The sequence below is a fragment of the Anabrus simplex genome, chromosome 8, assembly GCF_040414725.1.
Source record: "Anabrus simplex isolate iqAnaSimp1 chromosome 8, ASM4041472v1, whole genome shotgun sequence".
Taxonomy (NCBI): Eukaryota; Metazoa; Arthropoda; class Insecta; order Orthoptera; family Tettigoniidae; genus Anabrus; species Anabrus simplex.
Window position 1 is genome coordinate 91,194,930 of NC_090272.1, and position 14,284 is coordinate 91,209,213.

At 39.4% G+C, this 14,284-nt stretch overlaps 1 protein-coding gene across 4 annotated transcripts in view; it reads left to right on the top strand.

Annotated features, from left to right (window-relative positions):
* Positions 1 to 14,284, top strand: part of LOC136878831 (antigen WC1.1) — a 144,545-nt gene that overhangs the window by 125,385 nt on the left and 4,876 nt on the right. For all 4 annotated transcript variants that reach the window (XM_068229027.1, XM_068229028.1, XM_068229029.1 and 1 more), the window contains 4 exons: positions 6,698 to 6,868; positions 6,948 to 7,097; positions 11,792 to 12,023; positions 12,394 to 12,573. In XM_068229027.1, coding sequence (XP_068085128.1) covers positions 6,698 to 6,868; positions 6,948 to 7,097; positions 11,792 to 12,023; positions 12,394 to 12,573 — 733 coding nt within the window. The remainder of the gene's footprint in view (positions 1 to 6,697; positions 6,869 to 6,947; positions 7,098 to 11,791; positions 12,024 to 12,393; positions 12,574 to 14,284) is intronic.

The window sequence follows — 14,284 nt, forward strand, 5'->3', positions numbered from 1 at the left end:
ATTTGGCCAAATCAATCTCCTCTCACCAATTCAGTTCAGTATCTCTTCATTCGTGATTCGATCTATCCATCTCACCTTCAGCATTCTTCTGTAACACCACATTTCAAAAGCTTCTATTCTCTTTCTTTCTGAGCTAGTTATCATCCATGTTCCACTACCATACAATGCCACGCTCCACACGAAAGTCTTCAAAAACATCTTTCTAATTCCTATATCAATGTTTCAAGTGAGCAAATTTCTTTTCTTAAGAAAGCTCTTCCTTGCTTGTGCTAGTCTGCATTTTATGTCCTCCTTACTTCTGCCATCGTTAGTTATTTTACTACCCAAGTAACAATATTAATCTACTTTCTTTAAGACTTAATTTCCTAATCTAATCTCTCCTGCATCACCTGCCTTCGTTCGACTGCATTCCATTACTTTTGTTTTGGATTTATTTTCATCTTGTACTCCTTACCCAAGACTTCGTCCATACCATTCATCAGCTTCAAGATCTTCTGCAGTCTCAGATAAAATAAAAATATCATCAGCAAATCTCAAGGTTTTGATTTCCTCTCCTTGGATTGTGATTCCCTTTCCAAATTCCTTTTGATTTCCTTTACTGCCTGTTCTATGTAAATATTGAAAAGGAGGGGGGACAAACTGCAGCCTTGCCTCACTCCTTTCTGGATTGCTGCTTCTTTTTCAAAGCCCTCGATTCTTATCACTGCAGACTGATTTTTATACAGATTGTAGATAATTCTTCGTTCTCGGTATCTGATCCCAATCAGCTTCAGAATCATAAATAGCTTGGTCCAATCAACATTATCGAATGCCTTTTCTAGGTCTACGAATGCCATGTACGTGGGCTTGTCCTTCTTGATTCGATCCTCTAAGATCAGACGTAAAGTCAGGATTGCTTCACGTGTTCTTACATTTCTTCTGAAGCCAAATTGATCTTCTCCCAACTCAGCTTCAACTTGTTTTTCCATTCTTCTGTAAATAATACATGTTAAAATTTTGGAGGCATGAGATACTAAACTAATGGTGCGGTAGTTTTCACACCTGTCAGCACCGGTTTTCTTGGGAATAGTTATAACAACATTCTGCCGAAAATCGGATGGGACTTCTCCTGTCTCATACATCTTACACACTAAATGGAATAACCTTGCCATGCTGGTTTCTCCTAAGGCAGTCAGTAATTCAGAGGGAATGTCATCAATTCCAGGTGCCTTGTTCCTATTTAGGTCTCTCACAGCTCTGTCAAAGTCTGACCTCAAAATTGGGTCTCCCATTTCATCAGCATCAACAGCCTCTTCTTGTTCCAGAACCAAATTAACTACATCTTTACCTTGATACAACTGTTCTTGTCATCTTTCTGCTTTGTCTTCTTTCCCTAGAAGTGGCTTTCCATCTGAGCTCTTAATATTCATACACCTAGATTTCCTTTCTCCAAAGGCTTCCTTGATTTTCCTGAAGCAGCATCTACCTTTCCCAGGACCATACAACCTTCAACATCCTTGCACTTCTCCCTCAGCCATTCTTCCTTAGTTACCTTGCACTTTCTATCCACTTGATTCTTTAATCATCTGTATTCTTTTCTGCCCTCTTCATTTCTAGCATTCTTGTATTTTCGTCGTTCATCAATCAGGTCTAGTATCTTCTGAGTTATCCACTGATTCTTAGTTGATCTTTTCTTCCTTCCTAACGTCTGTTCAGCAGCCCTACTGACTTCATTTTTAATGACTATCCACTCTTCCTCTATTGTGTTTCCTTCAGCCTTTTCACTTAGCCCTTGTGCAACATGTTCCTTGAAACAATCCCTCACACTCTTTTCTTTCAACTTGTCTAGATCCCATCTTTTTGCGCTCTTTCCTTTCTTCAATTTCTTCAACTTCAGATGGCATTTCATGATCAACAAGTTGTGGTCAGAGCCCATGTCTGCTCCTGGGAAAGTTTTGCAATCCAACACCTGGTTTCTGAATCTCTGCCTAATCATAATGAAGTCTATTTGATACCTTCCAGTGTCTCCAGGTTTCGTCCATGTATACAGCCGTCGTTTGTGGTGTTTGAACCAAGTATTGACAAGGACTAAATTATGATCAGTACAGAATTCAACCAGCCGAGTTCCGCTTTCATTCCTTTGTCTCAATCCGAATTCTCCTACTGTATTACCTTCTCTTCCTTGGCCTGCCACTGCACTCCAGTCTCCCATCACAATTAGATTCTCGTCACCTTTTACATATTGTATTAAATCTTCTATCTCTTCATATATTCTTTCGATTTCCTCATCATCCGCTGAACTAGTAGGCATATAGACCTGCACTATTGTGGTGGGCATTGGTTTGGTGTCTATCTTGACGACAATTCTTTCACTATGCTGGTCATAGTAGCTTACCCGCTGCCCTATTTTCTTATTCATTAATAAACCAACTCCTGCATTTCCCCTGTTTGATTTTGTGTTGATAATTCAGTAGTCGCCTGACCAAAAATACTTTTCTTCCTGCCAACGTACTTCACTTATACCAACTACATGTAACTTTAGTCTATCCATCTCCCTTTTCAGATTCTCTAACCTACCACAATGATTCAAACTTCTAACATTCCACGCTCCGACTCACAGAATGTCAGTATCCATCTTTCTGTTAATCGCCCCCTCTCGTGTAGTCCCGACCTGAAGTTTCGAACGGGGGACTAGTTTACCTCCGGAATATTTTACCCGGGAGGAAGCCATCATCAGTACATTATTCATACAGAGAGAGCTGCATGTCCTCGGGTGTTAGTTATGGCTGTAGTTTCCTGTTGCTTTCAGCCGTGTAGCAGTATCGACACAGCTAAGCCATGTTGAGTATTATTACAAGGCCATATCAGTCAGTCATCCAGACTGCCACCCTTGCAACTTCTGAAAGGCTGCTACCCCCCTTTCGGTGAACTATTCCTTAGTTTGGTCTCAACAGATACCCATCCGATATGGTTGCACCTGCGACTCGGCTATCTGCTTCATTGGGACACGCAAGACTTCCCACCGCGGCAAGGTCATATGGTTTGCAGGGGAGGTTCATTCATCTAAGATTCAGTATTGGGCGAGTTATACCAAACAATCCTCATTCTTAATGATACACGTACTGCGAGTCGGTATCTCTCTGACAATATTTTCAGATAGCAGTTCTTGTAGGAGCAGTGACGATATACTGTATAAAATCAGATAGAGAGCAGTGACTTATGAGGTAAGCACATGTGGATGGAGTACATAAAAGAAACACGTTGAGTCAGTTGAGGATAGAGAGAACTGTAGTCCCCAGAAACCTCAACAATATAGTTAGTGGTATGTAAAACCAATAACGTTTCTAGTAAGAACCTCACCAGGTTAAGGGCAGGGGAGATAGGCGAGACAAGGATGGTTATCTAATACCTAGACCAGTTGTTTCCCTCGAATTGAGCACCACTTGATGTGCATCTTGAGGACAAGAGTGTGGGAAGGTGGGGGTAAATGTTTCAAGGACTTGAACTGTCAAAAACAGTCATCAACTGTGTGAATGGGGATCTTCAATCTGGAATTAGTTTTGTCCTTTTGTGCTTCCCTGTTTGTCCTCATCTCCTGTTTCTGTTGCCTCATCTTCCCACACACCTATTATTGTGTTCCAGGAGATAGTGGGTTTGAGCCCAACTGTCGGCGGCCCTGAAGATGGTTTTTCTTGGTTTCCCATTTTCACATCAGGCAAATGCTGGGGCTGTAGCTTAATTAAGGCGACAGCTGCTTCCTTCCCACTCCTAGCCCTTTCGTATCCCATCATCAATGTAAGACCTATTTGTGTTGGTGTGATGTAAAGCAAATTGCAGAATTTTACACTTTTTTATTGTGTTCATCCTATTATGTGTTCCTATCTCTATATATGACTTGATGTGAGAAGTGTAAGACAAGGAGATAAGAAGATTAAATACAGGAAAAGGAAAGTGACAAACGATAGAGACGAATACAGGTGGTGACAGATATAGGATGAACAGCCAATTCCCCTCTTCTCATAATGTTTATCATATTATGTGTTCCTATTCATATCCCCTCTTGTTTTTCTATTAAAAGAAACAAACTGCACGACACTACAGCCCTGATGGGCCTTAGCTTACCAAGCGACTGCTGTTCAGCCCGAAGGCCTGCAGATCACAAGGCGACACGTGGCAACCATGACGAATCCTCTTGGGTGTTATTCTTGGCTTTCTAGACCAGCACTGCTATCTCACTGCCAGATAGCTCCTCAGTCATTCTCACAGTCTGGGTAGACCTCAAACCAGCCTTGGATAATTGTTATATTGTGCTAAATAATGATATGAAACAAGGTGACTTAGATAATAACTTGCACATTGTCACATGCTTTATACATACCACCATTCGTCACAGAAATATAGGTAATTTCCACAGTAACCCCAAACATGGAGTACACTGATGCACAAAATATGTTCAAAGTCATGGAGTCAATACTTAGTCACGGTTCCTAAGAATTTCCATGTCCAGTCCACTCATCCCTTACACCTTCGGCAGTGCTATTTCTACAGTTGCAAAAATTAAATACTCATTGACTTGGTCCACAATAGGCAAATTGCATACACTCTACAGTGTGATGGTAGCCAGTTGGTCATTTTCATTCTGTATTTATTTTTCTACAGTTTGCTTTATACAATTTCTATGAAACACCTTTCCGCCTTGTCAATATTAAGTTAGTCACTATATACTAAAATGTAAAATGCTGTCTGGTCTGTTCTTGAAAACTTCTTTCATTAAATCCTTATTTACACTGCTATAGTTCTAAGACCTTTCATATAGATCAGAATTTCCCCTAACTTAATAGGTTTTATTCATTTTATAATTTGAAAATTATTCTATTTTTAAAGTTTTTAGTAAATGACATAGTAAGTGTAAGTGAGCAGTACAGGGACAAAAGAGATATTTTAATGATTTCAGGATTTATAAATAATTTGTTTTGTTGACGACTGTGTTGTACAAATGTGTCAAGTCCAAGGATTTTGTTTGATGTTTTTGCACCGTTGAGGTAGAAAGCAGTTGAGCTCTCAAAACATGTACGGTAGATAATTATAGTAAAATGTAAGGTATTAACAAGGTGGAAAGATGTTTCATAGAAAATGAACCATCATGGTTAAAAGAATCAATTCAGTTTGCTTTATGTCGCATCGGCACAAGTAAGTCTTATGGTGATGATGAGATAGGAAAGGGATAAGGGTAGGAAAGAGGTGGCTGTGGCCTTAATTAAGGTATAGCCTCAGCATATACCTGGTGTGAAAATATGAAACCATGGAAAACCATCTTCAGGACTGCTGACAGTAGAGTTCGAACCCACTCTCTCCCGAATGCAAGCTGACGGCTACTTGACCCAAACCTCACAGCCACTCACTTGGTTTTTGTTCTGTGCAATCTGTTTGATATATACTACATGTACTGAACAAAACCTAATACGTTGGAAGTTTATTTTGAATGAAAATTAAATATTCATTGAATTAATTTAAATTGTGTGATGTTTCTTTGTTTCCATTTGTTGAAGAATTGTATCAAGATGTCTAAGTCACTGTCTTCATTTTCTTTCACCACTGTGAACCAACTCTGTCTCACTTCGTCTGGGAAAGCACATGTCTACTCATATGAAATATCCAATGTCTGATATATCAAACTTTTGTCAATGGTTGCAATTGCAGGATTTTTATGAATCACTGCTCCAGTATGCTGAGAAAACTGAGGCCAGTCGGAAAAAAGTGAAAGGCTTAAATTCAAGCTTCAGTTGGCGTGGTTTTACTGTTGCAGAGTACCCGTGACTTCTGCTATCTTGCTTGTTAATGCATTTCACTTTCTTCCATCCATCGTGGTTCTCATATTCTTCCCTATCTTGTTTGTTCATCTAGTCTTCTTGAAGCTTCTGAATTCATTTCTACATGCCATTCAGTTCTAAAAGCAACTCTTGTAACCACTATGACGATATTTCCATCTCAATACCATCTATTTTGATTTCAATTGCTGTCCGTAACTTATCTTAGTTTACTACTGATAGGACACCTTACCTTGTGTGATGAGGTTTCATGTTCCCGTTGTCTACTGCTGGCTGCTACATGGCGATTTTTTCATTTTGCTTCTGCTGGGCTGAGTTCATGTCTGAGTTTTAGTACCATATTCATATGAAACAAAATGACTTTGATAACTTATGTATTCACATTACCACACACTTCTTACACGCCACTATGCATGACAATAATATCATCTCCACAGTAACTCCAAACATGCAGTACATGGATATAGACAATATGTATAAAGTCATGGAGCCCATAAGTAGTCATGATTCCTTTAAGAACTTATGTCCAGTTCACTTGTCCCTCATACAGCCTAAATTCCTGACCTTGCTGGGAATAAAACTCAGAGCCTCCTGATAAGAGGCAGGCTCACTAAACCCTCAACTGCAGGACTTGGTCATATTTTTCTATACAAAACTCAGTTTACTGACAATATGAGTCTTGAGAGATAATGATTAGACTTGGTGAAACTCGAGAAAGTTTGTTAATTAGAGGATAGTTAACACATAGGGTCATAATCCACAGGCTCTACTATTTTATGTGGAATCCAAACCACAGGTATCTCCTGGATTGAATTTCTCATAAGTTAATTCATAAGTCACAGAATTATCATGTTGTTTTCCCAAAATGAACTGTATTTGTGACATTCCAGGCAAGAAAAATGGTCCTCAAGACAACAACTGAAGTATATCCTTCACCAGCAGAAAACATCCTTCCTGTGGAGTGTGGTTCCAGAACAATAGAGCGATTTGATACATTGGATGGTAAAGAACCTCGCGTCATTGATGGGCTGGAAGTTATTAAGGGCAGCTATCCTTGGCAGGTGAGCAACAACTCCTTACTTGAAGGACAATGTTTGTAAAGGGCCTTCAGATAATGTTTACAACTTGCTTCACTTCCAGGCCACTTTACGAGTGCGGACAAATATAAAGTCGGCTCACTGGTGTGGAGCTGTTATCATTTCTCCTCTCCATATATTGACAGCAGGACACTGTCTTCAAGACTTCATCAAGAGCGCCTACTTTGTACGCGTAGGGGATTATGACAGTGAGGTAAGTTCACAGTGATGTTGCTACAATGTTCTACACCAGGACCTCTCAGGGTGCATGCGCTTGGTGCATGCACTGTGCACGGTGCAAAAGACGACTTCCCTTGGTTGACCAGAGTGCAGACCCCCCACTCCTCGATTTGGAGCAATAGCACTTACTCTCTCTTTCCTCACCCTGTCTCGCTCGCTCCCCCGTCTCCCTCTTCCACACTTGCTCCGTGGCACTCTAAATCCGAGCTGACTTGAGCCAAGTAGAGCTGAGCTTAGTCGAGTAGCCTAGAGACGATGCATTGGTCCGAGCTGAACCAAGCGAGACCGATGTACAGTGCACGGAGCTCTTGCGCCTCGATTTGCACGCGTGAGGTTTTGGGCGTTTGAGAGGCCCTGTTCTACACTATAGAATCCAGTGATGTTACTACAGTTGAAGTATACTTCATTAGCAATCTATTTTGTACCCGTGGTCATAGTTTCCAACATTTGGAAACAAAATTTAAACATGCTGGACAGGATACAAATGTATGACATTGAACATAGGCAGAGAATGCATGATTATCAACATTACAGGTAGTGAATGAAAATATTTAAATGAATAAAGCTACTAATCTCTTTCTTCTTAATAATCTACAGATATTTTTTTTCTGGAAGCCACATGTCATTATTATTATTATATTTGTATCTGTTAATTGTTCAATTACAAATATTGTTTAAACATATGAGAAAATTATAAAATATCTTAAACGTTCTTCTGTAATGCCATAACTCAAATGCTGTCTGTCACACTTAGTGTCTACATAGGAACACACTCCACGTATGTGTCTGGACTATTTCAGTCAGCCTTTTCAATAACATATGTAACTTATAGAAATCAGCCTTTGGGAAATTATAAATTGATAGAATATTCTTGCCTTGAGTTACATTGATATCAGACTTAAATTCAAAGACCAAAGCAGGATGATGTGAATTTTGCAATATTAAGAAGAAAAGCTTCTGAATATGTTTTAAATGTCATTAAGATCAGATAGAATTAGATGTAACATTTTCCCATATGTATTTTTAATTTCATTCAAAGATTCAAGATTGTAAAGAGCACTGATATTGGTAATTGATGGAATATTGAAATCTCCCACTGGAATGAGCTTATTACATCTTAAAAGCTTTTCAGTCTGTTGAACACACTAAATGTAAACACTTAGTCCACTATAACATACCTGTCCATTGCCCCCCCCCCTTTTTTTCTTCAGGTACAGGTGTTATACTTCATATTTTTGACAAACTAATGGCCAAGTGCACCAACCTCGTTTAAGATTCATCTAACCAGTGTGTACGTAAACATGGTTTAAATTTAAGGACTGGTTAGAGGGAAGTGTGGAGCACCATTCTTAATCAATGTTTAGTTAAGCATGTTTAGCTGGCAGTAGAATTAAACACTACCTTGATGTTTAACTTGGTAGCGAAGAATAGTGAACGCGCTTCGACGATTTCGTGTTTCTTTTGTTAGAACCACACCTCTCAGGAAGGAGAAGAAGAAGAAGAAGAAGGAATATTAATTTATTCTTTGCTGGAAGCTGGAAGTACTTTAGAAACATGGATGAACAAAAGAGGAAAAGGTCGTCCAATTTTTCGGATTTTGATACCGATATTGTGGCTGAATTAGTGATCAGACACAAAGATGTCATAGAAAATAAAAAGACAGATGGAGTTACAGTAAAGCAGAAACATGAAACATGGGAGAAAATCGCAGAAGAATTCAATTCTATTGCAGGTAAGCATTATATTTCTCTGTACTATTGTGAATTGATACAGTATTTCGAGTTAGGTTATGAAAATCGGTCAACAGAATATATGGTATGGCAGATTATTTCCTGTACAATACGAGTACCGGTACTACAAAACTACAACTAAAAGTACTTGGGTTTATTTATTCCCGTAAAATTGTACGAAAAAAACAATATTAATACACTCGAATATTATAATTCTATTTATCTGTGCTATTGCGATTTAAAGCCTTCTAAATTCAGATTATTTTCAAAAGCAATACTTCAAAACTATAATTAAAAGTAGATGCTCCTTAATTTCATAAATAGTGAAAGCAAAATAGTGTTGTCACTCTAGCATGTTTTTTTTTCAAGTGTCTCTTGCAGGAGTGCAAGAAATTTGAAGACGTGTTATGAGAACTTGAAAAGGAAAACAAGAAAAATATGTGCAGACAATAAAGTGATGATGAACGCAACTGGTGGTGGTAACTTTAAGCCCACATTGTCTAAAACTACTGAAAAGGTTATGGCTCTAATACAACCGACTATCACACCACTTATGAACGCTCATGATTCAGATGCTTTATACCAAGGACATGTGAATGAAGGTAAGTTTATGGACACAGAGTACACTAATGCAATTTGTATCAGGCATTTAACAGTTAACCTCCAACTGAACATATTAATTACACGTTTTCTTCTTTTTTCAGTTTTAGTCCTTCCGTTTGATGACGTGGAACTGGAAGAAAGATGTAACGAAACTGAAGCACACGAAACAGGAACACTGCCAGCTGTAGTAGCACCATCTGCTGACGCGGCAGAAACTTGTACTCAAAGTCAAGGTCAAGCGGAAGCACTGAATCCCTTAATCAAACCTCCCATAAATTCATTGACTCATCCACCATGCCTACCGTCTTCACATACAGCAGTAAAACCTTCAACGTCAGCTGATACTGTATTATCAAATAGAGCTAAATCTCGTCGGCGTAGACTGTCAACACCCAGAGACAAAATTACAGATGCCTGTGAAAGAAGAATTTCAGTGTTGGATTATCAGTTAGAAGTAATGAGAAAGGAACATGAGAAAGAAATGGAAATAAAAGAGTTAAAACTAAACATTATGAAAGAAAAATTAAAATACTGGCAAAATATGAACAAGAACGAAGATAGGCCAAACTAAGTGGGTTTTGTAAAGCAGCAAGTGTTAAGATTAGCATACTTTTATTTTCATTTTCTATAAAAGTCAAGTTCATTTGTGCTAGTAGGTTAGGACGATGAGGAGTGTGACCGGTCGGTAGAATACTAATTTGCTAAAGTGTGTGGTTTTTCTAAAAGTTAATAAATTTCACTCACCTGAAATGACCATTTATTAAAGCCTGGCGCACTGCTGTGCCAGCATTTTCATCATTTCTGTACATTTGGTGTACTGGATTTAATTGTTCGCCATCTTCGATATCAGGACCTCGAGCTTGCTGCAGCTCTTCGATAATGTGCTGAACCATTAAATCATCCGGAGGGTTTTCTTCTCTTGTTGAAATTGCAATATTGTTCAATACTGCTGTAGCAACAATTATATTTAGAGCTTTATGGACTTCACACCTCAAACCAACAGAAAGAGCAGGAAACCTTCGCTTCCATACACCATACTGTCTTTCTACGGTATTTCTTGTCTTAATATGTGCCCTATTGTACATATGCTCTTCTCTGGTTTGCGGGTTCAGCAGAGGTGTTAAGAGAAATGGCTTGCACGGATATCCACTATCTCCCAATAAGTAACCATGTTGTATTTCACCTCTCTCGAATTGTGCCCTCTTACTGCAGTTCTGAAATATTGTACTGTCGTGGACAGAACCAGGCCACCTAGCTACAATATCTCTCATGAGTAAATTACTGTCACTTATTGTCTGACAATTTATGGAAAAATAACCTTTTCTATTCCGAAATATCTCGGCATTTTCTCCACCTGGAGATCTGATGCGAACGTGGGTGCAGTCGATGGTTCCAATTACACCAGGGAATCTAGCAATATTAAAAAAGCTCCCCATTACCTCCCTCTTTTCTGCTTGCGATGTTGGGAAATAAATATAACGTTGACTGAAGGAAGCTATAATATTACTCACGTCGTGTATAATCCGAGCTGCTGTTGTTCTGTGTATATTAGTAGTATCACCTACAATTATGTTAAAGGAACCAGTAGCATAATACCTCAATGCAGTGAGCAGTCTGTTGGTAGCAGAAACAGGATTATTTCTCTGTGTTGGAAATTGTAGGTTATTTTGCATTGTTTCCAGAAGAAATGAAACTGTTTGTTTAGATAAGCGAAACCTTTCCAAAAATTTCCTATCACTAAGTTCATCAAAAGGATCACCTCTCTCCACTATTATACCTTCGCGCTCATTTCCATTCTGCTCCAGATATTCCAAATATAAAAGTTCATCTTCAATATCATCTCCAAATCTGGCAGCCATTTTGCCTTCACTGCTAATCACTGTTTATGTTTGGTAACCGCTCGAACTTGACTGTTTAACTTTAACCGACAATAATCAGGGATTAAAGTATTAATCAGGAATGATGCTCCGCAGTTTCATTTAAACAAGGTTTAAGGAGAATCTTAAACGCTGATTACGCTAAACGGGGTTCGTGCACTTGGCCATAAGAAGCTTTTTAAGTTCTATTAACTTGTTGACACTGAAAAAAATGGCTTCCTTCTTAACAAAAAAGGAGTCTGTCAGGGACTGAGATGAAATACAGTATGTAGAACTGAAATTTGGAGAGCACCTGTCTATGTGGAGATTGTGGTTGTCCCTTTATGTCTTCAGGTTTTTCTTTGTCTCCTCTTCCCACACTGACCTGTTTCTACTATTGTGTGTTCCTTTCATTTTCCTATCTTTCTGCACATGACTTAGCTCACATATGTGGTGATCACGCAATCATGAACTTGTAGGCATCGGATGGAACCGAACAAGAGATTAACATCGATGAGGTCTACTTCCATGAAGACTTCAACAAAGGTGTACGTTTGAATAACGACATCGCTCTGATAAAGCTCAAAGGACGAGGGATCCGATTCGAGTCTGAGGTCCAGCCCGTCTGCTTGCCTCCTCCCAATGTGTCGTACCAATCGGGACTGAACTGTACCATCTCCGGGTGGGGCTCTTATAAGACTGCTGGATCAGGTGAGATTTGTCATTTGTAAATGTTTTTCTTCAGCTTAAAGTGTAATGACATCCTAGAATATTGCAGTCAATTATTATTCATCTCTACCCAACATAGTGGGTTCATCTCAGCTAAGGTTGGTGGCATTTGATTGTGTTAAATGTAAAAACACCCTGTCTTGGTTTACAACACATTAAATATTTCTTTGACGTCTGAATTTTAAAACTCAAATGTCTTAAAATCGACAGCAGGATATTTTAACCAGCAGTGTTCAAGGTATTGTCTGATGAAAGTGATGATTTGCTAGTGCCAGACAACACTCTTTCATAACACTGTTGTTACTTTTTCTTCCTTCTATACATTAAGGTGCAGTGTTCTTATCCTCTTAAGGTTTCGCTCGCCGCCTCAGAGCAACTTGGGTGCCCATCTTGCCACGAGAGACTTGCAGGGCCAGCTTCGTGTACGGTGCCAATGCCATCACCGAGGGCATGTTCTGTGCTGGACATCTTGATGGAGGAGCTGACGCATGTCAGGGAGACTCGGGCGGACCACTGGTGTGCCTTTATAATGGTAAGTTACCAGAACTTTCGAACATTATAATACCATCTCATCTTGCTTTGTAGACTTCTTTGGCTGGAGTTAGTGCTGTTAAAGGTTGGTAATTAGTCAATCCTTGCAGTAGTCTTTGTCATCATCAAACATAGTCATCAGTCATCACTGATCTGCATTTAGGGCTGTCACCCAGGTGACAGATTGTTGTTATTGTTTTTGTTTTTTTTGCTCTTTTTTACGTCACACTGACACAGATAGGTCTTATGGCGATGATGGGATAGGAAAGGCCTAGGAATGGGAAGGAAGCGGCCGTGGTCTTAATTAAGGTACAGCCCCAGCAATTGCCTGGTGTGAAAATGGGAAACCACAGAAAACCATTTTCAGGGCTGCCGACAGTGGGTTTCGAACCTACTATCTCCTGGATGCAAGCTCACAGCTGAGCTGTGTGCCCCTAACTGCATGGCCAACTCACCTAGTGGTGACAGATTCCCTATCAATCGTTTACCTAGTCTTTTCTTAAACGATTTCAAAGAAAATAAAAATTTGCCGAACATTTCCCTTAGTAAATTATTCCAGTCTCTAATTTTTTCAGTGTCAACAGGTTAACAGAACTTAAAAAGCTTTTTAGTCTGTCACAAATATTTGTCCCCATTTTGCCTCAAAAATTCCAATGTTATCTTCATATTATGATCTTTCCTACTTTTAAAAATCTCCAAGCTTATTCATCTACTAATGTCATTCCACTATATCCCTCCATTGACAGCTCACAACATACCACTTAGTCAAGCTGATCATCTCCTTACTCCCAAGTCTTCCCAGCCCAAAGTTTGCAACATTTTTTTAATACTCCTTTTTTGTCAGAAATCACCCAGAACAAATCATACTGCTTTCCTTTGGATCTTTTCCAGTTGTCAATCAAGCAATTCTGCTGAGGGCCCCATATGCTGGAATTATACTCCAGTTGGTGGTGTTACCAGTAACTTACATACCCTCTCCTTTAGGCCCTTACTACAACCTCTATTTACAGTCCCGGTTGTGAGAATATCCCAGTTAAGATTATATTTATACCTAGCTAGTAACAGTCATCCCCATGAGGTACTTGCACCCCAATTTCTCTGCTGCTGAGTACACTACTCCAGTCTACAGGAATTCTGCCCATGCTAGGCAAGTAGATGTGGCACTCCACAAGACTTGCCACATTGTTACGGGCTGCCTACTTTCTGTGCCAGTATATAATTTCCTCTCCTAGGTATAGTGCCACCAGATGTAAGAAGACAAGTAGCAACAAGAGAAAGACCCAACGCATCCAATGTATGGTTTACACCCTTTTCAATTAAGGGAGAAGTCAAGAAAGGACTTCCTCCCATAAACAGCACCTTAATGTATAGAAGGAAGCATGCTCGTCAGATTGAACTATGGAGGAAAAGAACACCCAAATGACCATGACCAGCAAAGGACTACCACCTGCCGCTCATAACACGGAAGACTTGCAACCAATTGAGAACTGGCATAACACGATGCAAAGTAAACCTGAAGAATGACGTTACACTGGTGATGAAGAATGTGAACATGGCAAGAGGCTGCTAATCTGTGACCACCTGAGTGAACCATTCAGTGTGTACGACTTGTTCAGTGCAAATGTCTGGGCAATTATGGCTGCTAATCACTGGATAGATAATATAACATATTTATTTTATATATGTATTTCTTTTATAACTGTTTAGTGTTT